This window comes from Pelodiscus sinensis, chromosome 21 (assembly GCF_052426305.1).
Source record: "Pelodiscus sinensis isolate ZL-2025 chromosome 21, ASM5242630v1, whole genome shotgun sequence".
Lineage (NCBI taxonomy): Eukaryota > Metazoa > Chordata > Testudines > Trionychidae > Pelodiscus > Pelodiscus sinensis.
Window position 1 is genome coordinate 13,009,659 of NC_143072.1, and position 25,354 is coordinate 13,035,012.

Sequence of the window (25,354 nt, forward strand, 5' to 3'; positions counted from 1 at the left end):
TGCTGCCCTTTGACACTGGCAGGGATTTTGTTGGCTTCATGCACAGGGAAGCAATGTAGGAGAAACCTAGAGAGAGCTTTAGCTCACTGCTGTGGTGTCGATGTGGCTACCTTCTCCACTCAGGGTTGCCAGATACTTTCATAAAAAATACCGAACATGGCAGGGAAAAAAATTGGTTGAGCAAAAAGCCAAACAAATAAAAGGACCAAACTTGATGAGCAAAAAAACCAAAACCAAAACCAAACCGCACAACAAAAAAGAGTCACTGCGCCTTTAAATCCCCGTGCGGACACGGCAGGGGAAGAATGTCCCAAGCAGTCTTCGGTTTGAGAAAAACAGAAAATACTGGTATTTTATGGGGGTTTTTACCAGACAAAGGCCGCAAGTACTGGACACCTGGCAACCCTATCTCCGCCTTTTAACCCTTGAGACTAAGGCTCTGTCTGCACTGGGAAGGTTGGCGACTAAAGTGATGCCGACATGCAAAAGTGAAAAACGGCCAAACCAGTTTTTCTGCCTCTCACTGTTGACATTTTATGGACACAGTGCAAGCACTCTGTGGACAGACAGAGCAAAGGATTGTGGGTAAACTTTGTACAGGGCACTGTTGTGGGAAGGCAGAGCTGATCCCTGCGCTTCTTGGGATTCCCTCCGAGTTCTCCCACAGCCTTCTCAGCTCCTGGAAGCGGCATCATGAGTAACTCTGGGAGCTCTCCATGCTGAGGAATGTCAAAGCAGCACAGCAGCCTCTCCGGCTTCTCCCTGCAGCAGCAGCCTGCCTCCTGCTGTGCTCCTAACAAGGCAGAACAGAAGCACTCCACTGATTTGCTCTTTGTTTGCTCCCCAAATGGAGCAGCTTGCTCAGCTGTCAGACACTTCTTGGAGCTTTAAAAGGGATGGGGCACATGCCTGCAGAGCAGCAGAGATCACAAAACACTGAGCACAGTCACCAGGGCAGGCAGCGTGGGATACCGGAGGAAGCCAGTTCTCTCAACAAAACAAACAGCAGAGTCCACACTGGCTCTTTATAGACAATAAAGGGAGGGGAAAAGAGAAACATCTCTCACAGGGATGGAAGTTTTCTTGTCACCAAAACTGGCTGGTTTTTCCTGACAAAATACGCATTGCCGTGTTTGTTGACAAAAGGCAATTTTTGGTGACAAAACTCAGTAGTGTAGACAAAGCCTGAATGGCACAGGCAAACTAGTGCTAAAACCCTCACCACATGACCTGAGACTGGTTTTCCAGCTGTCCAAATATTAAGTCCCAGTGTCTCACGATGGACAGTAACTAGAAACACATGGCTTAGAAAAAGCACGCTGTCAGTTTAAGGTTTAAGTTTCTAGCTCTGAACAAGATTCTAGACTTTCAAACTGTGTCTGGCCTAGAATTAAATATGGCCTGTTTTGGGATTTAGGGCTAGGATGAGTTTAATTTCAAAGAGGAGGAAATTCTACATTTACAGTGCAAGCCGGAAACATATCTGTGGCAGTATCTTTGGCTGTACAATCTAAATAAAACGTTAAGTAAATAAATCCATATTTCCTTTTACTATTTTGAAGGCGCGTAGAAACTTGTAATTCTGGACTAGGATTTGGATGGTGCTAACCCGTTAGCAGCTTCATGTAGACAAGGCACATATGGGAAACTCTTGTTCTGGTGACTAGCTGCAGCAACCGGGGCTCTGTCTATGCGGCCGAGCAAAGGGAGTGTTGGGGGCTGACCCTGGATCAGTGAATGAGTAAAACCCAAGAGCCGAGCCAGTCTGGACTCCAGGCTGAACCTTTGCACCGTGACTGCTACCTTGTAATTCTCCTGGGCTCCATGAAGCTGGGAGAGTCCCGCCTCCTCTTCCTGATAGGGGAATAGCTCCTGGAGCGGCGCCTGGCCCGGGCAGGATCCGTGTCACTGTGCCGTGTCCGAGTCTCGTTGTCTTTCTCTCTGGATCAAAACCACACACATTAGAGGGGTGGGCATGCACCGGGAGGAGCGCGCATGTCTGCCACAGGCCTGTGGGTTTGCCCGGTGTGATTTGTGCTGTGTGAATCCGTATTTACTGGGGTATCTACGCTGACCTCATGGGTGGGAATCAAACCCAGGACCTGTGGAGCGCAAAACGCAAGCCTCGACTGGTTGAGCTAAAGGAACGACTCCAGCAGTTTAGAGGCAGTAGCTGACTCATAACCCCTGTTATCTTGTCTGGCCGCTAGGGTGAGACAAAGAGCCGAGTTAGCCCAGGTTATAGTGACGTCCCAATGCCAAATAACAGTGAGAGATGGACAGGCCTATTCGGGCCCATCGCGCAGGGGCCAATACAGGACTTTGGAGGTGGGGCTTCCATGGCTTGCATGCGTGTGGCTCTAAACCCAGACTGGTGGGCAGGCTGGCTCTGCTGGGACTAGCCCTGGGGACCACACAGAAGCCTCAGCTGGTGCAGGAGCTGGTCACATGCGTGTCCCAAGCTGCTCTGGTTGCCCCCACATCTCTGGGTGCAATTCCACATTTCCCGCCCGGTCCAGGTCTCCCAGCCCCTCTCATCCCAGCTGCTGCACTCAGCAGGGATGCTGGGGCTGATGGTCCCAAGACGGCTTTGCGCGGGAAGAGATGCTCTCAGGGAAGGAAGCAGCCTCCCACCCTTTGGTCTGACAGAGAATTTTGCACTTCTGGCCTTGTTCCAAGCTGCATTTATTTACTCAGGCCTTGCCTGATTGGATGAACTCTGGCCTTGTCTGATTGGATGAGCTGGTGCGTAAGGCGCTCACTCAGGCCTCGTCTGATTGGATGAGCTGGTGCGTAAGGCACTCACTCAGGCCTTGTCTGATTGGCACTTGCCCCCTTGTGTGTGCCAATGTCATTTGTGAGAGTGAACACCATGTGCCCATTCGTGTCCACAGATCTGTTGGCATCCTGACGCATGCCCCTGCGTGCACGTACTGCCCCCCCAGGATATACGTACTGCCCCCCCCCCCCCCCGCGCGGGGTGCTGCCGGTGCCTCACCTGCTCGCAGGTTTTTTTTGAGATGGAGACCGGCTCCGGCTCCGCGCTGCTCTTTTCTCCCGGGATCGCGACCGGGATTTGGATGGGGAGTCGCTGGAGCTCCAGGAGCTGCTCCTGTGACACGGGCTCCTCCTCTCGGAGTTGTGCCTCGAGTGCTTGGCAGGGGACTGGGAGCTGCTGTTTGGCCGGCCCCGGTGGTGTCTGTCCTTCACCCTGGGATGTCAGTGGATCAGAGAGCCAGTCACTACCTCCGCTCGACCACCACAGCCACAGCCCAGTCACCCGCTGGCTTTGGCCACGTTTCCAAGGGAACCGGAACACCCCACCCCTTTCTAATCGGAGCCCTGGAGCTCAGAACAATGGGGCATGGGCATCCAGGAGCCACAACGGCTGGGGCTGGATTTTCAGAAGCTCTGGTCACTCATAATGCCATGTGACATCACTGGGACTCTGAACAGTCAGTGTGACTCCTCACTGCAGCGTCAATTAGCAGGGTGCTGCTAACCTGGCCATCAGTGAGTAATGCAGGGCTAATCGTCATTCTGCTCTTTAGTAGAATGGCTATTTCTGCTGCCATGGCATTCCACAGACCATGTATAATTAAACTCTGGAACTCACTGCCTCAAGGTAATACTTAGGTCGAGTTTTAGCGGGATGACAAAAAGAGGCCTCCACCGTTCCATGAGGTGGAACAAATGTACATGAAAGGAACTCAAACCCTCATGCTTTAGGGCATAAGCCAATCCGTCTCTTTCAGGGGTCAGGAAGAAACTTCCCCAAGGAGCAGGTTTTGCCACCATTGTTCATTAAGGGCTTTCCAGCACCTTCTGAAGCATCTGGCACCACCAGGACATTTGACTGCATGGGCTCGGATACAGCCTGACAGTGCCTGTCTTCTTAGGATTGGGAAATGGGAGGCTACAACGTCTTTAGCTCGCTGGAGGTGGTGTATCAGCCCAATTCTCAAGGGGCTGCCCTGCGCTCCACAGGAGGACCAGAAAAGAATAAACTGGAAGCTGCTTGTGTTGTCTGGGCATGTTTCCCTGCTTACCTGCAATGTGCACACCTGACACCTGCACCTCTAGGCCTGATTCCATTCCAACAGGTGGTTCCCTGGCACAGGCCCAGGGAACCCTGTGCAGTACTAGCCTGCTATCCAGCTGCCATTTCCCCTCCCTTAATGCTCCGCCCCAGCTGGAGCATGCCAGGGTGGGGATGCCCTTGGAGCCCTGCGGCCTGTGCTCACATCTCTGCTGGAGGAGGTGCTTCGCCAAGCCACACTGGCAGGAGCGGGTGGATCCCTGCAAGCCCAAAAGGCCAGTTCACGTCGCTGGTGGAGCACCACGCCCTGCAGGCCGTAGCCGGATTGTGAGTTCCCCAGCACCCTTCCCTTCCTGGATCTGATTCTTACTTTTTCAAGGGTGCCCCGTGGTTTTTCTCCGCCCCCAGGGCCGCCGGGTAGGGGTGTGAGCAGGCCGACCCCTCCGAATCACTGCTGGAGTCCGTGTGGCTGAGCGAGCGGGACGACGCCTTGTGGGCCGAGGCCTTGGCCTTGCTCTTCCCCTTGTGCTTGTGCAGCGACGCCGACCGGGAGCGGCGTCGGTGGAGGTGCTTGTGCCCGCCGGAGCATCGGCCTCCTTTCTCCGGCGACACCGACCGGGGGCTCCGGGGCCCACGTCTGCTGCCCTTGGAGCGGGGGGACGGCAGCTCGGTCTTGACGTGCCCCCTGGGAGAAGGGGACGCAGAGTCCAGCCTCTGACAGGAAGAAAGAAAACAGGGGTGGGGAGGAAAGAAGAGAAGAAAGAAGGGGGGAGAGTCTTTAACGGGGAACCCCAGGCCCGGCGTGCAATTCACAACGTCAACGCACATTGTATAAGGCAGGCTACACAGAACTCTACTCTGAATCTGCCCTCCTTGCTCAGCCTTTCGACCTCAACAATGCAGCTCATGCAAATCTCCGCATGCAAAACACAAAAGAAATCCAGAAATCAAAAACTGGAGGGAGGGCGGGAGAATTCAAATGAAAACTCATTGGAACCGGAGTTTAAAAAAACCCCCAAAATCAACTGTGTGTAATCAAACAAACTCAAAAGCAAAAGAGGTTGGAAGGGGGGGGGGGGGGGAATAAATTGGGACTTAAACAAGGAAAAACCAACCGGGGTTGTTGAAAGAAATGGACCTGAGGGGCGGGAATGACGTGGAGGGTCTTATACATGGAGTTCGGGTTGAAACAAATCAGGGTTTCAGGAAGACAGCACAGAAAGATGGTGAGGGGTGGGGGCCGGGAGATAATAGGGGTGGGGAAAACAAAGCATAAAAAACAAAAAGAAGGAAGAGAAACATAAAAAAATAAATAAAGAAAAGAAAAGAAAACTCCACAAATGTCATTACTGAAATAAACGAATGTTTCTGAACTCTTCCTGGGAAACTGTTTTAGCTGTGACTGTCGAGCCCTGCTGAGTTCCCATCAGCGCTCTACATTGACTCCTGCTTTCTGCTTCCTTTTTTTTTCCTTTTTGTTAAATTCTGATTTTTTTTTAAGTCCCTCTTGGTTAACATCCACTTACCAAAAAAGTGGCATTTCCTCCTTTAGTAGGTAAGGTATGAAGAGAAGGGAAAAGCGGGGCAATATAAGTGCATCATTAGATTCACAAAAATGCAAGAGAGAACGAGAGAGAGAGAAAGAGAGAGAGAGAGAAAGAGAGAAAGAAGAGAAATAAAACGAAACAACTCACTTCTCCTAGGCCTCGGAAACATGTGAGAACCCAACCCAAGCTGTATTTGATCAGCTCTGCTTTGATAAGTACCTTTTTGTGTCGGCTGGGGATTTGACGGCTTTTACTTCAAAAATCAAGGTCAAAGCCTTTAATGTCTGCAGATTTCACCCAGTGCCCGGCTACTTAGGCATTCAGTGGCATAATATTGGCCTGCCAGATCTAGCAGAGGCCTTTAAGGACGCTCTTTAGCGGGAAGGCAGTGAAATCCCATGGTGTGGATGGGAGCGGGTGGTAGGAAAGTGATCCCAGCAAGTTTTTCCCCCCCAAGGGTAATATTCCAGAGTCTAACCAATGGCCCATGAGGCACAAGAGAGGCCTATGAGAAAGCAGCACAATTGTACATTGACTCTTAACTATGATATGATACGAGCCTGCAGGCCAGCTTGAATCCCATATTGCGTGGAATCACTGTCGCTGGGTATGAAATGTACACAGGGATTTGCACACATGGAGCTAACGTCTGGGGCCTCGCGGTACATCAGCCACACCAGCATGGGGAATTGGGGCACCTTCTCCCCTGATGGTAACCCTATGTAGATGAGAGAACGTGCCAAGGAGGCTGTCTGGCCCCAGGAGGGTGGCAGCCTTTTCATTTCGTTCCAGCGGGGTGAAGACGCACCCTGACGACTCAGCTGCACCACCCAGAGATGACTGACAGCTCACCTAGCCAAAGCCTACAAAGGACATTGCGATCCGCCTCATGTGCCCTGATAGATAATGGGCACCAAGAAATTGTGTCTGTGGTTTCACTGTCGTGCTGTTCGTGGCATTCCTGCTGACAGGGCTCTCGTGACACTGTATAAACAATAGCTAAGTCAGACTCCTTTGGAGGAGGGCAGCATTCTTGGCCCCATTCCACAGATGGGGAAACTGAGGCACAGAGGGGCTATGCTCACTACCCTAGACTACACAACTGGAGTGGCTAGCTTCTGGGCTTCCATTGCACCCTCTGCTCACATGGACGGCCCGTGGAAGTGTGTGACATGCTGACCACAGAACCCAAGCCATCACTGTTGGTGCAAACTGCCCCGGGACTTGCAGAGAGCTGTGTGCTTGTAACTCACACAAATGTCAGTCTGGTTTGCTAGGATGTATCTTCACCCCCACCCCCACCCCAAATCCACTTTATAGAACTTAGGGCTGATACAGCTTTGGGCGGAGGGGGGAGGGGGGGGACAAGAGCAAACTATGGGCCAGTGCAGTGTCTGCTAAAGTCACTGGGCAGGCTCCCATTGACTTCAGTGCAGTTGGATCTGGCTGTATGCAGCCGAATCTCTCCAGAATCTCTGCCAGCAGGGTTAGCCTGCTTCCTATGAGCCAATGAAGAGGCCAATGAAAAGCGTTTGACACAATAAGCTGGGGCACAAGAAGGGGGGAAAGAAGGGTCTCAAGTCTACCCTTAACTCTGCCCCACTCTCATATGCTTTTCACCTTTACTGACTCTTCCCCTGCCTGTCGCAACAGCACTCTTCACCAAGTCACACCTGCTAACAAAATTGCTTTGGTCCCATGCCCAACTTCCATGCTCCCCAGTGCCACTTGCCACACGTCCTTACAGCTCAGGCTGCTGTTTACCTTAGGCTCGCGGGAGACAGGGGCAGAGGAACGATGAGACTGAAAAGGACCCATTCCACTGCCTGGCTTCCGACCTTCACTGACTGCCTGGCCTGGAATGCCGCCTGCCACTCTGGTGCCATTTCCGCCCCCCCCCCAGCTCTGCCCATGCACCTCACCTTTGAGCTGGGTTAGCCCCTTGCTAGTCCAGCCTCAGGACCTCATGTGCCTCCCCTAACCGGTGCTAAGGACACTCTCCAGCTATGGGACCAGCGTCCGATTCTGTGCTTGGGGCTGACCAGTGACAGCTGTTTACCGAGACCCCTGCTGTTCCGGGGGGTTATTGGCTACCTCTCACTCTAATTTCCGGCTCCTAAACCCAAGCGACTCCCATTCAGAGATGCTGTCCATCCCAGAGGGCGCTGCCTGCTGCGTGGGACTACATTGGCGCACGGCCTCTTGGACCACCAGGCCCTTCCCTCGAGCGGCCCAGCTTCAGCAAATGGTGCGTAGGAGCAGCCCAGGGGCTGGGACATCCCGAGGGGCCAAGGCATCCCCCACGGGGTTCTGTGCCCAACTCCCATAGAATTCCAATAAGATGTGGGCAGCCATCTAACCCCCGGGGCTCCTCCAAAAGACCAGCAGGGGTGCCCCAGATTAGGCACCTACATTCATGGTTAGGCGCTCGCGGGGCCTGATGTTGAAGATGGCTGAGCAGCAGCTGGTGCATTCAGTGGCAACAGGCCTGGTCCCACAGGGATGACAGGGCATGGCTGGAGCGCAGTGGCTTGTGATGGTTGCCTCCGAGGCCTCCCTCTCCTGGTCTCTCTCGCAGTCTCGGGGCAAAGACTCCAGCTTTGAGCCTGATCCCTGCTTCTGCAGCCAGACAAGGCCCAGGGGCCTTTTCTCTCAATGCCCTTTACTGCCTGGCCTGTCTTAGCCATCTGACATGAGGGTTAGGGTGGGGTGCATCAGCATGGCTGGCTCTCCCTGGGAAACTGATTGGCAGCCACGCACTAACCACCACCAAGCCCAGATCAGATGCAAACTGGGCCCAGGGAGGGGTAATCACTCACTGAATGGGCATTTCCCCTCTCGTCTCCTGGCCCAAGGATGTCCATTCCCCACCCAGCTCTGATTCTCCTGTCCCAGGGTTCAGTAATGTCCCAGGGAACCTCCCCCCACTCATGGTTTATCCTCCTTCTCCCTGGTGTGCCACAGCCCCAGGCCCTCTTGTCCCTGCACCATCCCATCTGGAGAGTCCCACCTTGTGTCTACCTCTGGGGACTCCTCCCGTGCCCCACATCAGGTCCCTGATTTGGTCTCCCGGCTCGGGGGTCCCGACCTCAGGCGCTTCCCTGGCATCTCAGCGCATTCAGGCAGCATGAACAAAAACACCCGTCCTAGAGAACCGAAGCTGCAAGCGGCAGCCCTGAGCTAAGCGACTGGCCATGGCACACGCGGCTAGTGCGGCCACCTGCAAGAGTTCTCTCGGCTGCATGCGTCCGGTGCCAGGGCTGTGCGGCTCAGAGGGCTTGTGCTAACCTCTGGTGCACAGGAGCAACATGCGCGCTGCTCTGACAGGCCTGAGCCCCCTTCCATACTGAGACTAAGGTACGTGTTTGATGGTGATGGCAATTAACCATTGCAACGATTTCCCAAGGGCATTGAATTCTCTATCCCGGCAGGGGGGTTTCTAAAAGCTCTGCTCTAGAAACGATTTAAGGGACGATGTCTGGCCTGTGCTGTCCAGTGGGTCCTGCTGGGTGGGGTGATCACAACGGTCCCATCTGGCCCAAGCATCTACGAATCTACCCCAGGCACAAGAAGAAGTCACTCCCCTACGGGAGAGCGGAACACAGCGTGTGCAAAGCCTAGAGCGTTGCTGCCGTCGCCTCGTCCAGCACAGGAGTTTTTACGGTTAGGCTCCTGGGCTAGCTCACCCAACTGGAAAGGGGTTTAGGACTCAGCACCGCAGCGCCTAAGTGATTCGGGCACCAGGCGTGTGAAGGTATTTAGGTGCCTATGTCCCACTGAAATGAGACTTGGGCCCCTAAGTCGGTTAGGTGATGTGATGCTCTCTCAGAAGCCAGAGCCTTTGCAACGGGCTGTGGCTTTCATTCCAACCTCTCCCCATTCACGTCCATGATAAAGCACCCCTGGATTTCAATGTGCTTTGGATTCCACCCTCCCCACTGCACAGCTGGTTGACTTGAGGAAGAGGCCCGTGTCCAGAAACTGGATCGTGTCAGAACAGTTGGAGTGAGGGCAACTTCTGCCAGTGATGCCCAGCTTTCAGTGATCCACCCGTTAGGGTTCGGGCGCACCCTGGCCGTAGGCAGGGGAGATTGCTATCACTGAGTCAAGGTCTCCGGCTGAATCTTGCCTCGGCCATCCTGGCTCAATGCCGGGAGTCTGTGGGGGCGTCTCCGACATCTGGGATGCGAGGCGGGAGAAGGCTTCATCTTAAAAGGAACATGCTGAATTTTCCTGCCAAGCAAAGTGGTGATTAGCTGGGCTGGGAAGCAGAATCTGGGGAAAGCTCCGTAAGAGCTAAGTGAGGCTCTGGGAAGGACACGCCGGTGGGGACTGAAAGTCACCCTTTCTTGCTCCAAAAAGGACCTGGATGCGGCAGGGCACCTTTAACAAGTTGCTCCATGGACTGACTCCCCCAGGCCAGGCAGCCAGTATCCACTGAGCCAAGCTACACTGCAACGCCAGCCAGTGGACACAATGCCCAGCAACGACCGTGTGCTGGGGCGGGGGGGAGGGGGGGGAGACAGCCCGCTTCATCTCCCTTCCTCACATGCTCTTCCTTGATCCTCTTGGGGTGAGACTGCGCCGCTGTCTGGCCAGCTGATCTCTTGTCACGCTGAAAATGACAGCGCGCTCATTTCAGTCCTCGTAGCCCTCTGCCAACATGGGGAGCAAAACCGCCGCCCCGATTTGCTCAGCTAAAGCTGCTCTCCAGGCCTGCCGTGGTCTCGGCTAGCCCCACGAGGGACGGAAAGAACCATCCGAACATGCTTGGTCAGGGGTAAAAGCAAAATGGGCCAACATAGCACCATTCAACCAGTGAAGCTCAACGTCACCCATGAGTAACAGATTGCCAGGACCATTTGTCAGGGGGTTTATTATTTTAAACTGACGATGCCTTAGGGGTGGCTGGGCAGGGTTGGAAAACCCCTACGCAGGCTTAGAACCCCATCCTGCAGATCAGGGCTCCCCGTAAGCTGAGTGCTTGGGCAGCTGCCCAGGAGAGAGTCAAGTGCCACCCAGCTGATCCGCAGAGCAACCACAGCCAGCTGCATGTGTTTCTACTGGTGGTGCACATCTGCCCATGCCTTGGTGCACTGAACAAAATTTATTCTGCACACAACTGGAAAAATTAGAGGGGCCACTGCTACAGACCCTTACTCCCAGTAGTCGTGGTTCCTATCAGGCGGTGTGTGGCTGATTTTGGTAGGACTGCTTATAGTGGCAATCACGATGGGTGAAATTCACCCTTGTGCCGTGTTGCAGCACAAGGCTTATCCATGCATTGCAGGCCCTCACGCTCAAATTGTAAGACCTGTGAATTTCATCGCTGTGCTGATTTGGCAGGGCCAAGCTTGTCAGAAATGAGCCCCTAACGCAGGGCTGCTGAAGCCATCCTTAGCTACTGCCTCATGCCCACAGCAGTGAATGGGGTCTCTGCGAGGCTGCTCTTTGACAGTCGGCCAAATGTTGCAGTAATCGTTTGGGAAATTAGGCACGGGTCTTTGAAAGGAATGTTTCCCCCTCCCCGCCCCAAGGTTGCATAATTGAGTCCATAATTTACAGCCTGCTCTCTGGTCCCGCGTCAATGAAAGCCCATGTATTAAAGTCAAAGGGACAGAGCAGGTGCTGAAAGTTAAGAACGGGCTTAAGTGTTTTTCCATATAGGGACAATTTGCTGAATGAAAACTAAGTCCAACCAAAACGACTTCTTAGCCCGAGCCAGACATCACAAGTGGAACAAGAGGCTGATTAGACGATGGTGAAAAGAACATCTTTATATTTTCTTGCCCCATCCCCTTAATGACCTAAGGGACTAAACTTCCTCAACTTCCAATAAGCCAAGACACAAGCAGGCTGGACTAATCATTAGACTCGCTGGTCCTTCTTTGTTTTGTCTGTATTTGTCATTAAGTTTGTCGTGTTACCCAGCCCCTAAGAAAACCACAGAGGAAATCAAATGGACTAGACATAATTGTACCATTTATGGAAACAAACACAAAGTCGGAGGGCTAAAACACACAGAAATGCATTCTAACAACGGAACAAGAAAAGGGGCGGGGAGGAAAAGAAAGAAAGAAAACAATTACATGGACAGAAAAAAAGGGAAAGAAGAGCATGGCTTTGCAGCTAACGGGGAGAAATAATAACGAGTTAAAAAATTTATAGAGAGCCACCAAAAAGAGACAAAATGAAAGAGAGAGAAAGAGAGAAAGAAAGAGAAAATAACATTAAATCAAGCTACGGTGCTTTTCAACAGGCTCATCTGCAGAAGTGAACGTGCAGAGGCGGACAAAATACCTACCTTCTGCTTTGTCAGGGACAGGAGTGCAATAATAAAAAAGAAAACAATAAACTCCACATTTGGAGTGCAGAATGGGAAAAAGACAATGACTCTTTAGTAACGTGACTTAGACCCCTTTGTGATCAAGTTTGCTTTGTTCTGAATGCTTTGGCTTATTGGCCTTGGTCTGGTTCTCACTGATTTTGTTCAGTGGGCAAACAAGGCAGGCACATTAGGGGAAGGGGGGTCATATAGTGGTTTCACCAACCCTCTAAACAGCAGCGCTTCTGTTCTCTTTTAAAGTCTCTACGTACCATCACAAAGTCCCAAAGAGCATGCAAGTAAAGCAACAGATGAAGGCAGAACATGGCAAGGGTTACTGGGTTATTTTGGCACTGGGGTAGGCTAGGAGTGGCCCACAGAAAGAAAAAAAAGAGAGAGAGAGAAATACCAGAGAGTGAGTGTGGGAAGAGAGAGGGGCAGAGAGAGAAAGAGGGCAGCAAGGGAACCAACCAGAGGGAAAGGATGGGATGAAAATGAGAACGGGCCATTTAAAAGGGAAGTCAACTCCATTGGAACACTGACAATATCGTTTGTCCCTGATAGGCCAATACACCTGCCAGTCTAATTTAGGGGTGGGGTTTGATGACTACAGTTCAAGACACACTCCACTGATGCTGTCCCCCACCCGCCCATTTCACAAGCTCCCTGGCCGTTTCTTCTCGGGGGGGTTGAGGGACGTGCAATGGGGCCGGTGGAGGATGTAGTAGTAAACCCTGCCGAGCCCCACTCCACCACAGCACCTTGGCAAATTACAGCACGGCCAATGCTCATGATGTTACCCCAAGACTTATGCTAGTGGGCAGGGGCTTTTAAAGCATCCGATCTTGGAGTGGTAAATACATGAGAAACGCAAATGACAAGCCATGTTCTAGTCCCTGGAGTCGTGGGGCAAAGCTCAAAGCTGCCTTGAAGTTCATCATTAAGGCCGTGATGAACCAAAGTGCCATCTGATCTCGCTCACTCTGCATGTGTTTTTATTCAGTTGGACATAGTGGGTGCATTCATGTGAGTTTGTACAGTGCCTAGCACTATAGGACTTTGGTCTGTGACTGAGGTTCCAAGGTGCTACCACAATACAAGTATATAAATGCATAAGGAGACTACCAATTATATCTAGTTACCGACCTCTGTGACTTGAGAGCAGAAGCAAAAGGACATATCGGGAGGATTTTGGGGAAGAGGGGGTTAGATTTGGAATTTAGAAATCAGCCCAGTGACTTTTCTTCTCCGCACAGTTATCTTCCCTTTTAAATTCTCTGTTCAAAATATAGAGACGGAAATACAATGTTCAACAGTTGTCAATAATAAGATAACACAGCTGGTTTGTTTGTTTTTCTTCTTCACATTAACACACAGCAAAGCAAAAAAACTCTAGAACGACACGGTGACGACAACAGGAAAAGGAATAGAGAAATAGAGAGTTTGCATTTCTGTACGTCACGAAGGAAAAATAAAGACATGATTTTTTTTTTAAAAGGAAACCAAACAAGGAAAAAGCACGTTCAGTCGCCCGTCTCCCCACCCGCTTAGCCCTGCTTTTGCTGCGCAAGAAATGGAATTGTATATTACCGTTTTCAAACGGGAAGCTAAAGAAAAACACAGATGGGATTAAAAAGAAAATAAACCAAAGAGAGAGCGAGCGAGAGAGTCGCTGGAGAAAAGCACCGCCAGCGCTTGTTAACAAAAGGAACTTGTGTTTATTCAGCCGGGACTCTGATATGATGGGGCAGCAATGAAAGGACACAGAGATGGTGGGCTCTCTTGGGTAATTCCCTCATCAGTATCCATAGGACACACTCTGCCACTGCTACATCCACACATGACCTTTGAGCTGGGGGTTGGGATTTCAGGGAAGGGTTCACAAAGACTGAGGATGATCCATAAATCACCATGGGTTCGTGAAGGGGGGGTGGTCGTGCTCGTGGGGTGGGGACGTAGAAGCATAATAAAAATAAACCATATTAAAAAAAAACACAGTACAGCAGAAATCCAAGAGCAGCTTCAGGGATTGGACTGACATCTCTGCATTGGGCAATATGGTTGCTGGTGGGAAGTAGCCTCAAAGGCAGAGGGGGCTGGGGAGGGAGGAGAGGGACGGAAAGGAAGGGGAATATGCAAATGTAAAATTGATCGTTGAAATATGCTAGAGCTATGGGATTGCTTTTGCAAAGAGTTTCTCTGCACCCCTCTCTACCCATGCAAGAAGATCTCCAAAGCCCTTCTCTTCACTTCCTGATCTGCTACGGAATGAACAGGAAATCAACCCCAGCTCTGCCCCAAAGCCTAACCAAGTCAATGCAGAGACACAGGCTGACTTCAGTAGACTTTGGCTCAGGCAGCGTCCTGACACAGGAGGCAAACGGGAGGTCTCTAATGCAAGGCTTGGAAGCACAATTCAGAGTTCAAAGGCTCCCACCTGACTCAGAAAATGGTAGAAGCCAGGCTCAGAAAATGGGAGAAGCCATCTTGGCTAGAAATCTCTAGGGAAACCTGTCACAAAGCACCGTTCTCTGTTGCTGGAGCAGAGGGAAAAGAAGGATTTCCATCCCGTGGCAATTCTGGTCCCTCAGCAGTTGTTTTTGTCCCAAAATGGGATGAAACGCTGGGAAATACTGTCTCTTCTCACAGGCTGAAATGTTCTGAAAAATTCCCATTTGGAAATGGCAAATGCTTCTCTTCTGGCAAGTGACTCATGTCGACGTTCCCAAATTGAGACCTTTCCTTTCAACTGGTTGAAATGACCCAGAGCATTTCATTTTGAGTCCGTTCAACATTAAATAGCATTTCCCTAGTGTGCCGCATTGCCTCATGGGAGCTGGAGTTTGAGTCTGACATGCCCATTCTCCTCTATAGGCCAGGCTCTATGGTCAGACTACATTTCCCATGATGCACTACACCATTCATCTAGAGGAGAAACTTATGCTCCATCATGGGAGGTGTAGTCTAGCCAGGACTGACGACCCATAGGAGAAAACAGGCTCTTCAGATACCCCGGACTACAAGTCCCATGAGGCAATTCTGTAGGTTAATACTGAACTGACTTAAAATGACTTAAAACAGTTTGAATTTCAACAATCCAAAATCGTTGGGCAATTTAACCCTAAATGAAATATTTTGCTTCCGTTTTCCTGGTGGAAAAGTGAAAATTTTCTCCCAGAAAATTATGATTTTGCACAAACTATTTCCGTCCAAAATTGTTTCGATGGAAAGTTTCTGACCAGCTCCTTCCTTCCTTTACAGCAGGGGTCTCCAAACTACGGCCCGCGGGCCGGATGCGGCCCGCGAGGCCCTCTCATCCGGCCCGTGGAGACCTTTTTGTCTACGGAAAAAAAATTACGGAAATTTGCATGCGAGATCATCAAAGACCTCCAGCTGCAGTTTCAGCAGCGGTTTTCTGACTTGGATTCAAAGGCAGAAGAAGTGAGATTGTTTCAAAACCCATTTGAAGCAGATGTGGCCAGTTGCCCAGATGAACTGCAGCTGGAAGTCATTGAGTTGCAAGCAAATGACCTCCTTAGGGACAAGTTCAAAATAGGACTGGTGGGTTTTTACCAGTTTTTGCCCAAGGAAGACTTTCCTAATGTCAAAACTTTTGCATCAAGGTACCTTTCAATCTTTGGAACAACATACCTGTGTGAACAAACATTTTCAAGAATGAAATATGTGAAGAACAATTTGAGAACAAACTTGTCCGATGATAATCTCAGGTCACTGTTGATGTTAGGGACAACAAATCTAAAGCCAGAAATGTCTGCTATTTTGGCATCCAGGAAACAATTTCACCATTCACACTAATACAGGTGTTCATGTGTAGTGTATCAATGTGTTATTAAATAATAACTGAATAAAATAATATTAAATAAATAATTAAAAACAACATCCATGTTTTGATTGTTTTTTATTTGGACCTCAAGTGTGTAGTCGGCCCCCAAACTGCTGTTTGATAGTTAATGCGGCCCTCGGGCTGAAAAGTTTGGAGACCCCTGCTTTACAGTATTCTGCTGGGGGTGCAGGACCAGTTTTTTGTAAGAGCGGGAAGGGTCCTCAATGACAGGTCGTACTGCCAACTAAAACCCTCCAAAACCACACATTAGATCAGTCAATCAGTCATGAGATTGTCTTAAAAAGTCATGAGATATTTCTAAAACAAGAAATGTGCTGCTCTCGCTGAGGGAAGGCAATTCTGCCTAGTAGATCACACATGGCACTGGGAATCTAGAGAACTGGGTTCAATCGCTGGCCCTGTGGCTGGGTGACCATGCCCAAATCACTTCCCTGCCCTATGCCTCAGTTTCCCCATCTGTAAAGTGGGGCTAGTGACCTTCACCACCCTTGTGAAGTGCTTTGAGATCTCAGGATGAAATGTGCTATTGAAGAGCAAGGTTTTTATTATATACTTTAATTGCTTCTTATACAAGCCTCCATATTTTCAAGCATTTTTCCACAATTGTGAGAGCTAGAAACTTACGGAAAAAAAAGGAGATGCTCTTGTAATCATCACTTTAGGAAGTGGCATTAAGAAAAACTCCAGACAGCAAAAGGCCAGCAGTAAAACTGTGAAAACTGGCAACACAGGACAAGCTCATGGAGGCCAGAGCTGGTGGAGGAGCAAAATCCCTCTTCATGGGCATTTGCAAGTAAAAGCGCTGGGTTCTATTGGCTGGGATTGACGTCAGCTCGCTTGTTGCTCTTGAGTATTCAGCTGGCTGACGTGGGATTTCCAGAATCCTCACGAGCAATGATCTGTCCAGACCTTTGTCTAGAGAAGCACTTTGCTCACTAGTTTCCCGTTTGAGCTCAGGAACCAAACTCACGCCAGGGGGAGACATTTTCTGACCAACAAAGGGGTTAAGGGCACAAAATGCCTGGCACTTGCCTCGCCCTTTGCAGAGCTGCCATGCACCCCACCTGTGCCCCCGCCTGCCAGTGATGCACAGATTTCCTGCCCAAGCAGCTGGACGGGTGGGGAAAGGAAGCAGCCCAGCCCCTGCAGAGTGGCGGCCACAGCCCTGGGTAGCCTGGAGAAGCCGATAGTGAGCAGGGGGCTTGGAAGCAGTCCGGGGTGCCTCTGGGAGGGGGGACCCTTCTTTGGGAAGCAGAGAGAGGCAAGTTGGGGGTGGGGAATGCCTGAATTCTTGGGGAGCTGGTGGGCTGTGGCAGGCTCCCCATTCTGTCCCTGCCTTGCACTGTCTCAGCCTGAGCCCTTCCCCTCCTCTCCCCCAGCCTGTTCCCTGTGCCCCTCTCCTGCTCCCCACTGCTATGTGTGCAGGACAGGTTGCTTCCCTTCCCCTCTGCAGGCAGGGCACCATGCATGGGGCAGATGGGGCGCGGGGAGACAGATGAAACACTGCTGATGCCACAGCAGCCCCTGCTGGCCAGGTGTAGCAACTGCTGGGACAACCCAGCTCTAGCCGCCCTGGACAAAACAAAATGGATCCAACCCCAGCCACGCTGAAGACCAACTTCTGATCTACGACGCCCTGCGGCAGCGGCGCTCCTCTGGCCCGGTGCCCAGCAGGACGTAAAAGCAGGGTCTAAACAGGTCTGTGCGGAGTCTACAGCCCACCCTGGGTAACGTGGACAGGTGAGCCCTGAACAGCTGGGGTTCTGTCCCAGAAGTCCCTGTGGGTTTGTTTCCCAGAGCCCTGGCTGGAGCTGCATGGGCTGAAGCCATTAGGATTCCAGGATTAGCTGGGAAAAAAATGCAACAGCCTGTTTTACAATTCAGCCCTGGGGTTGTAAGGTCCCCTGGCCTCTTATACCAACAGCCCCTGGCGTGGGCCCAGTGGCTCCAGCGCACCACTCCAGCTGTGCATGCCAGCAGGTGCTAGGACACGCTGCTGAGTGCCTGGTGCCACGGGGTGCCCTGCTCACTGGCCATGCCATGCCACGGGCGTTCTTGCCTCATGGGCTAAGTCTGGTGCTGGCCTGTACCTGAGAGGATGCTGCTGTTGAAGAAGGATCAGTTAGAACAGTCCGAACCCCCTACCTCACCTTTCATTGCAAGATCTCAAAGCACTTCGGGTGACTCCACCCATGTCAGGGGGCTTCCTCTGGCTGCAAAGCAGAGGAGAGAGATCTGGCTCTGGGGTATGCGTTGAAGGCAGTCACACATCCCTGCTGTCAGCGGCAGGAGAACCACAGCCAATGAAAACAGCAGCTCATTGGAGGCCGCCAGCATCCCAAATGAGTCATTCACCTCTCGGACAGCGGAGGCTGGGCTACCTGTTTAACAGGCTGGCGTCAGTCATCATCTCCCTTTTACGGAGGGGAAACTGAGGCCCAGAAAGTTTAAGTGTTTCACCCAAGAGCATACAGTGAATCAGTAGCAGAGTGTGTCCTCATTTCATTATGCCCAGTGTCTAAAGTGGAGATTTTCAAACCCCACCATTTCCCCTTCCTTCCAGCAACTGGGAGCCGTCATCAAGCATTTCCCTGTCCCTAGCTCTGGTTCTGACATGTTTCGCTCAGTCAAGTCCAGCTGCCATGTACAGCAAGTCAGTCACTGCCAAAATCCCAGATGGATTCTGCCCTGGGGTCGAACACTGTGCTGGACTGGTCCGGATTTCAACTGGGGAGAACAGGGACTGGAGGGTGGCAAAGGAAGGCTGGTCTGAGGGTTAGGGCAGTAACAGAGTTTAGTTCCCTAAACTGCCACAAGTTCTTTGTGACCCTGGTCAAGTCACTTAGCTTCCGTTCCCTGGCTGTGAAATGGGGATCATGGCAACACTTTAACAGAACCGGCACCATGGATCCCGGCCTCACAAGCGACAAACACTGGAGCTTTCAGCACAGCCGGTCTCTGTCGGAATCTGCAGGGTCGCTGACATCGGAATGTTTTGCAGGAATGTGTCCAATTCATTTGAACGTCATTAACAACGGCTAACCAAATTGTGTGGGCTCTCTCATTGCCTTCTGAGAATGCATCAGATGTTTCATTTTGACTTTCTCATTTGGTTTTCTGTAGACTTTTATGTTAATTTTATTATTGCATATACTTAGCGTTAATAGTCATTTATACACACACACGCACACACACACATTATATTATTATCTAGCATTAACTAATGTTTCCGCATAATGAGAACAGAACATTTCAGTGTTTCCAACTTGAAATTTTTCAGAATTTCTTTCCTGTGACAAACGGACTTTTTGCTCCAATTTGGACCAGAAAAAAAGGGGACAAGCCGGACTCTCCGGTGGGAAGGGAATTCTGCTTTCCAGCCCACTCTCAGAATGTGGGTTCAGAGCTCATGAGGTGCCCAGGCACCACGGTGACGGGGGCCAAAGAAGGACCTGAGATAAAGAGGCAAATCATAGCAGGTCTGGGTCTCCCTTTACAAAGGCACTTCCGTGGTTTGGAACAAGGTGCAAGAGGGGAGGGCAAAACCAGCTCAAGCACCGTAGTGGCACATTGGCAAAATAAATCTGCTCAGAGGAGTTTAGGGCTCCATCCTGCATGGTGCTGCTCCATCGGTGCATGAGAATAGTCCCACAAGATGTGCAGCAGGGTTGGGCTCTCACAGAGCTGTGGGCGACTTCCGCCGTGAAACCCGCCCACCACATGGACGTGGGCCGGTTTGAGGACAGACCAAGGTTCTCCGCCTGAAGCCAGGCCCGGTTCTGAGGGACTCCTGCTCTGCATGGCCTCAGTGTGGGACCGACGGAAGCTCTGCAGCTCCTACTGGGTTTTCCCTCCTTGACTTTTTGGGGCTCACTTGAAGCTCCCGGAGTGAGCTCCACATGGAGAGAAACCAGGGCTCCCTCCCCAGTTCCCTGCCAAGCAGCAGGGCCCCATGGGCTCAGGAAAGGCCCCAAGCATCGTGCGAGGACGGAGGCTGGCGCCAAAGAGGGCGTGAAGACGCCAATATCTCTTGCCAGAAGGATTGAGGTTGGCCAAGATCACACTAGGCTGCAGGCCTGTTGCTCGCTCCGTTGGGTGGTCCGCAAAGAGCGGAGGGTGGAGTTAGAGGGGACGGTAGGGGAGGATCCCAATGGATGCGAAAGGAGGGCACCCGCTGCAGGGCGCTCCCTGACTCTACCGCCACTGGGCTCCTTTCTAAGCGGGCTTGTGCCGCTCTGGCTAAGCCAGCCGCCCAGATGCATTGTGGGAAGGGCGGCCTGCTTTCACCGCCTTCCTCAGCGATGCTGCTGGGCCGCGGTTAATGAGTGGGGCACACTGGGAAGCGCCACCCCCTGCCCCTCCTCAGCACTCTTGGGAGGAGTCCATGAGGATGGGGGTGGGGGAGGCAGCTGGAAAACCCCACTTGCTGCTCCCCTCAGGTGTGTGGACTAGGAAGTCTTGATACCGACTGCAAAATATACCTCAGAAAGTGCTTCCTTCTCCCATCCGCCCTGCCCTACGGTGACACACGGCCAGCCCCCCAGCACAGCGTGTGGCCGCCCAGGCCTGGGCCCTAGGTGCAGGCCAATGGTGATGGAGAGGGGGGTCTATCTATGGCCTGGCACCGAGAGCCAGGCTGCTCCCGTGGGATCGCGGCGCTCGCATGGTGGGTTTGCCGGCCCTGGCTTTGCGCGCGCCGGGTGAGGCAACGAAAGGAGGAGGACAGATGCCAGGGGGAAGGGGGGAGGTTGGTGGGGGGGAGATGTGGAGGAGAGGGGAGGAGGAAGGAGGGGCCAACCGTGGTAACAGAAAAGTGTACGTACATTCTGCTGCTTGTCGCCCGAGGTGCCGTGGCTGTGCCGGCCGTTCTGGGCGCTGCCCTTGTGCCCGTTCTGGTGCGGCGTGGCCGAGCGGCTGTCCCAGGTGCGAGAGGAGGACGGGCTGCGGCTGGAGCAGAGGCTGCTGGGCTTATGTCCGTCCTCTCTGTGCTTGGGGGTGAGTCTGTGGGAGAAAGCAGAGGGCAGATGGCTGCAGGCGGGCTACTGAGAGAGGCAAGGGGGCAGCTATGGGCTGGGTGAAGAGGCAGGTGGCTGGAAGGTGAGAACCTCGCTGACTGGTGGGACTGTCCCCTGTGCCCCCTGCTGGCCTTGCTCCGTGCCTCAGTTTCCCCCTCCAGAGTGGGCCCTGTTGCCTTCCCACACAGCCTGGAGGTGCTGCTGCAGCTCTGGCCAAGCCACTGACCAAACCTTAACCTCTCCCTGGGTAACGAGAGGCCAAACAATCCAAAGGCTTTTTCACTCGCTGGGCCTCTCTCCAGCCCAGCACTCTGGGACAGAGCCCTGGCCGCTCCCCTGGATTCCTTCCAGCCCCCTCCCACCCGCCTTTCGGGGCCTGCCACAGCAGCCCCTGTGCGCCCCGTGGTTCCTCCCCAAACGGCTCTCTGCCCTTCTGAAGCCCAGGGCTGTGTCTACACTGGGCCACTTATTCCGGAAAATCAGCCGCTTTTCCGGAATAAGCTACGAGCTGTCTACACTGGCCCTTGAATTTCCGGAAAAGCAACGACACTCTACTGTACAAAATCAGCCGCTATTCCGGAAAAACTATTCTGCTCCCGCTCGGGCATAAGTCCTTATTCCGGAACATTGTTCCGGAAAAGGGCCAGTGTAGACAGCCCAGTAGTCTTTTCCGGAAAAAAGCCCCAATCGCGAAAATGGCGATTGGGGCTCTTTTCCGGCAAAGTGCGTCTACATTGGCCACAGACACTTTTCCGGAAAAAGGGCTTTTCCGGAAAAGCAGCCTGCCAATGTAGACGCTCCTTTTCCGGAAAAACTGAAAACGGAATAGTATTCCGTTTTAAGCATTTCCGGAAATTCATGCCAGTGTAGACACAGCCCAGGTGTTTATTCCCGAGGCCCACCCCCTCCGGTGCAGCACCGCCCTGGCCCCCGCAGGGCTGGCTGGCCCGAAAGGAGCAGGCCGCAGACAGAGATACCTACACAAAGGCGTGTGCCCCCCATCCCGGGCCTGAGTCAGACCTCGCTTGCGGCATTTTACATGCACCTCTGACAGCTTCGTCTGCACACCCAGTCCCCGCCACTCCCACCCCCGCCTGAGGCCCAGGGCGCTGAGTGCCCCCCCCCGAGGCCCAGGGTGCCGAGTGTCCCCCCCACCTGGGGCCCAGGGTGCCGAGTGCCCCCCCCCACCTGAGGCCCAGGGTGCTGAACATCCCCCCTCCCCCCCCACCTGAGGCCCAGGGTGCTGAACATCCCCCCCCCCACCTGAGGCCCAGGGTGCCGAACATCCCCCCTCCCCCCCCACCTGAGGCCCAGGGTGCTGAACATCCCCCCTCCCCCCCCACCTGAGGCCCAGAGTGCCGAGCATCCCCCCACCCCACCATGGGCCCAGGGTGCCGAGCGTACCTGCCCGGCGATTTGGAGTGGCTGTAATCTGAGGAGAGCGAGGCGCTGGGGGAGCTGCAGCTGCTGCGCCGGTGGCATCTGCGGGCCGGGGAGGGGCTGGGGGATCTGCAGGGGAGAGAAGGAGCATGAACGACCTGGCCAGAGATTAGTGCCCGGCTCCCACTGCCCTGCATGGCCCATGCACCCGAGGGAGCGGAAGGGTGCCCGCTGCCACCAATGGGCTTTGGATCCGGCCCAGGGGGAGAAGCCACGGGGGAGGGGACTCTCTTCTCAGCCACGCACCAGCCCCGCCATGTCCCAAAGGCCTGGCCCCCCACTGCATGTCTTTGGGGGCCTTCAGCAGCTAGAGCCAGGCGAGCCCTCGCCCCCCTACGCTGCAGGCTGGCCTCTGAAGCCTCACCTCTTGCGCTCTTTGTTTTTCTCTTTCCTTTTGTTCTTGGGGCTCCGGGACCTAGGGAAGAGAAGAGAACTGAAAACACAGATGTCAGCGACGGCCCAGCCCCAAGGTCGTCAACGCTGGATTCAACGCTGCCCCCCCACCGGCCAGCCCCAAGGACGGTGCTCAGCCTTGCCGCACATGGGGCGTGTGTGTGAGGGGGTTGCACCCGGCGGGGGAGCCGCTGAACCGAAGAGGGGCCCTCGGGATCTCTGCCACCCCATCCCCGTGTTAGAATCTGGTCTGAGCCCATCAAGGCTGCATACGCCACTGTGAGGAAGTGGGGAGTTTTGGGAGTTCAAAGGGGGGGTGTTGCACACGGGGGCCACCCAGTGCCCGGAAGCTACTGGCTTAATGTGACAAAGGGGGGTAGTTTGCTGTGTCAGAGAACAGCCCAGAATTGGAGCCGTGGTGTCTGGTATCCTGGGGAGCCCGGCCCTGCTCAGAGGACACAGCGGCTGCGTCTAGATTGGCAAGTTTTTCCGCAAAAGCTACACTGGCCACTTGAATTTGCACGAGAACACTGACGATCTAATGTAAGATTGTCAGTGTTCTTCCGCAAATACTATGATGCTCCCGTTCAGGAAAAAGCCCTTTTGCGCAAATGTATTTGTGCAAGAGGGTCAGTGTAGACAGCTAAAAGCCATTTTGCGCAAAAAAGCCCTGATGGCGAAAATGGCGATCGGGGCTTTCTTGTGCAAAACCGCGTCTAAATTGGCACGGACGCTTTTCTGCAAAATGTGCTTTTGTGGAAAAGCGTCCGTGCCAATCTAGACGCTCTTTTCCACAAATGCTTTTAATGGAAAAACTTTTCCGTTAAAAGCATTTGCGGAAAATCATGCCAGTCTAGACGTAGCCAGCCAGTTCCAGCCAGATGACAGACAATGGGCTGCAGAGAGGGATCCGGACAACCGGCCCAGCCTATCCCAGCGAGGGGAGAGCACTGGACAGAGGAGAGGAGGCAGAAAAGAGAGAAACCCAGGCCACCCTGTTCCCTGGGGAGAAGACAATGGACAGGAGAGGGGCTGTTGCTGGGGGTATTGGAGGCGCTGCTGGGAGACTGGGGGCTATTTTTTGGGGACTGAGACCAGAGCAGGCAGGACTCAGCTGGCTGCAGGGGAGATTGACATGTGGGCTGAGGGCCCAGGCCGACTGGCCCGAGAGATCCTTTGCTGTGTTCAAAGCTCAATAAACCCTTCTGTTTGGTGCTGGCTGATAGTCGCTCTGGTCTAGAGAACAGGGGGACCCCATCCCCTCTGGGGGCGGAGGCCCGGGGGTCCAGAGGGAGTGGCCACCCCTGAAGGGGCTCACGGCGGAGACAGGCGGCTGAAGGCCCTGAGAGGCGCCGTCCCGGAGGCAGAGGGGCGGACCCCCCAGTGAGAGTGGGCACCCCAAGAGAGGGGGGTTCCGCCCAGGAGCCGAGGGGCCAAGTGTGGGCACGACCTGTGAGCCACGACAGCCGCACTGGGCCAAATTCTCTGCTGGCGTCGATGGGGGTTTCTCCACTGACATCAGCCGGGTCTTCGTCCCTGCAGCGACCCCTGCGGTTCAGTCTAAAGCCGTGCTGGGGCGCCGAGACCCTGCTGACCCGGCGTATGATAGCCTGGGCCTGTCCCTGGGAATTTCTAGCGTCTGGGGATTCACGTTGCTTTCCAATCCCCCACTTTGAATTTTGAGTTCAATCCCCCCCTCCCGCCCCCCGAATCCACATTCAAATCCCAAGCAGGGGATTTTGGCGCCAGTTTCAGTGTCAAATCAGGGAGCGGAGCCCTGAGAGCTGCTCGAGTCATGGGCATTCGCCGCCACCTGCGGGCTTGCCGCTGACACGGGCTGTCTTTCCCCAAGGGGTGTGCAGCTGGATGGGGAGCAGAACCCCGGGGGAGTTCCCAGAGCTGTGCCACGCAGGAGACCAGCCTCGCCGATCGCCGGGACCCCGGCTGGCCTGAGCATCTATGACCTAGGTCGGCAAGGTCCCTGAGCCAGGGGCCTCTCTCATGGCTTTGGGCACATGACAGGTGTTGCCCGTGGGTCTATGGGCAGCGGGTAGCGTAGGCAAAATACTGCCCACACGCCCTGCCGCCAAGGAAGGCTGGGGCCGTGGCAAGGCAGCCCGGCTTCCCCGGCCACAGGGAGGGCTGAGGCTGGGCCGCAGCAGGGCAGCCCCCCCCTTCCAGGTAGCATTGAGATGGGGGTAGGCAGGGCTTAGCTCTAGGGGCGGGGCCTCAGGCAGAAGGGGCGGGGCTGGGACTTGCCTTCCCTAGCTGGGCCTTCACCTACCACCCATGCATGGTTATACCCATTTGGCCCTCCCTTGCTCATTTTCCTTGGGGCTGTGCCCTTTTCACACTGGTGGCATATTCCCCCTAGCAGAGGGCAGCCATGCGTGGACACACCACCATCCCAGGGGGCTGCCAAGGCAAGGTGCCCCACACCCCTCCAACCCCAGGCAGGAAGGGGAGAGGGGCGTGTTCAGCCCGGGGGAGCCCTGCCCCCCAAAACAAATGTGGGGAGGGGAGCCGGGGATCGGGCCCAGCTCCCTGGTGCCCAAGGTGCGTCTACGTTGGAGCTGGAGGCATCGTCCTCGGCTTGGACGGACCCGCACCAGCTGTGATGGAAACAGCGGGCTACCGTAGCAGGGGAGGGAGGGGCTGAGAATTCAGATACCCCACCAGCCTGAGCATCTGCACCCTCCGCCGGGAAGCAGGGCAACAATTGCATGGGGG

The 25,354-nt window shown here is 53.8% G+C and overlaps 1 protein-coding gene across 1 annotated transcript in view; it reads right to left on the bottom strand.

Moving 5' to 3' along the window:
- SRRM3 (serine/arginine repetitive matrix 3) overlaps window positions 1-25,354 on the bottom strand; it is a 95,637-nt gene that overhangs the window by 12,969 nt on the left and 57,314 nt on the right. Inside the window, exons 8-13 of the mRNA XM_089772103.1 lie at window positions 22,596-22,646; window positions 22,196-22,300; window positions 20,600-20,777; window positions 4,410-4,753; window positions 2,999-3,211; window positions 1,804-1,941 (exon numbers count right to left, since the gene is read on the bottom strand). Coding sequence (XP_089628229.1) covers window positions 1,804-1,941; window positions 2,999-3,211; window positions 4,410-4,753; window positions 20,600-20,777; window positions 22,196-22,300; window positions 22,596-22,646 — 1,029 coding nt within the window. The remainder of the gene's footprint in view (window positions 1-1,803; window positions 1,942-2,998; window positions 3,212-4,409; window positions 4,754-20,599; window positions 20,778-22,195; window positions 22,301-22,595; window positions 22,647-25,354) is intronic.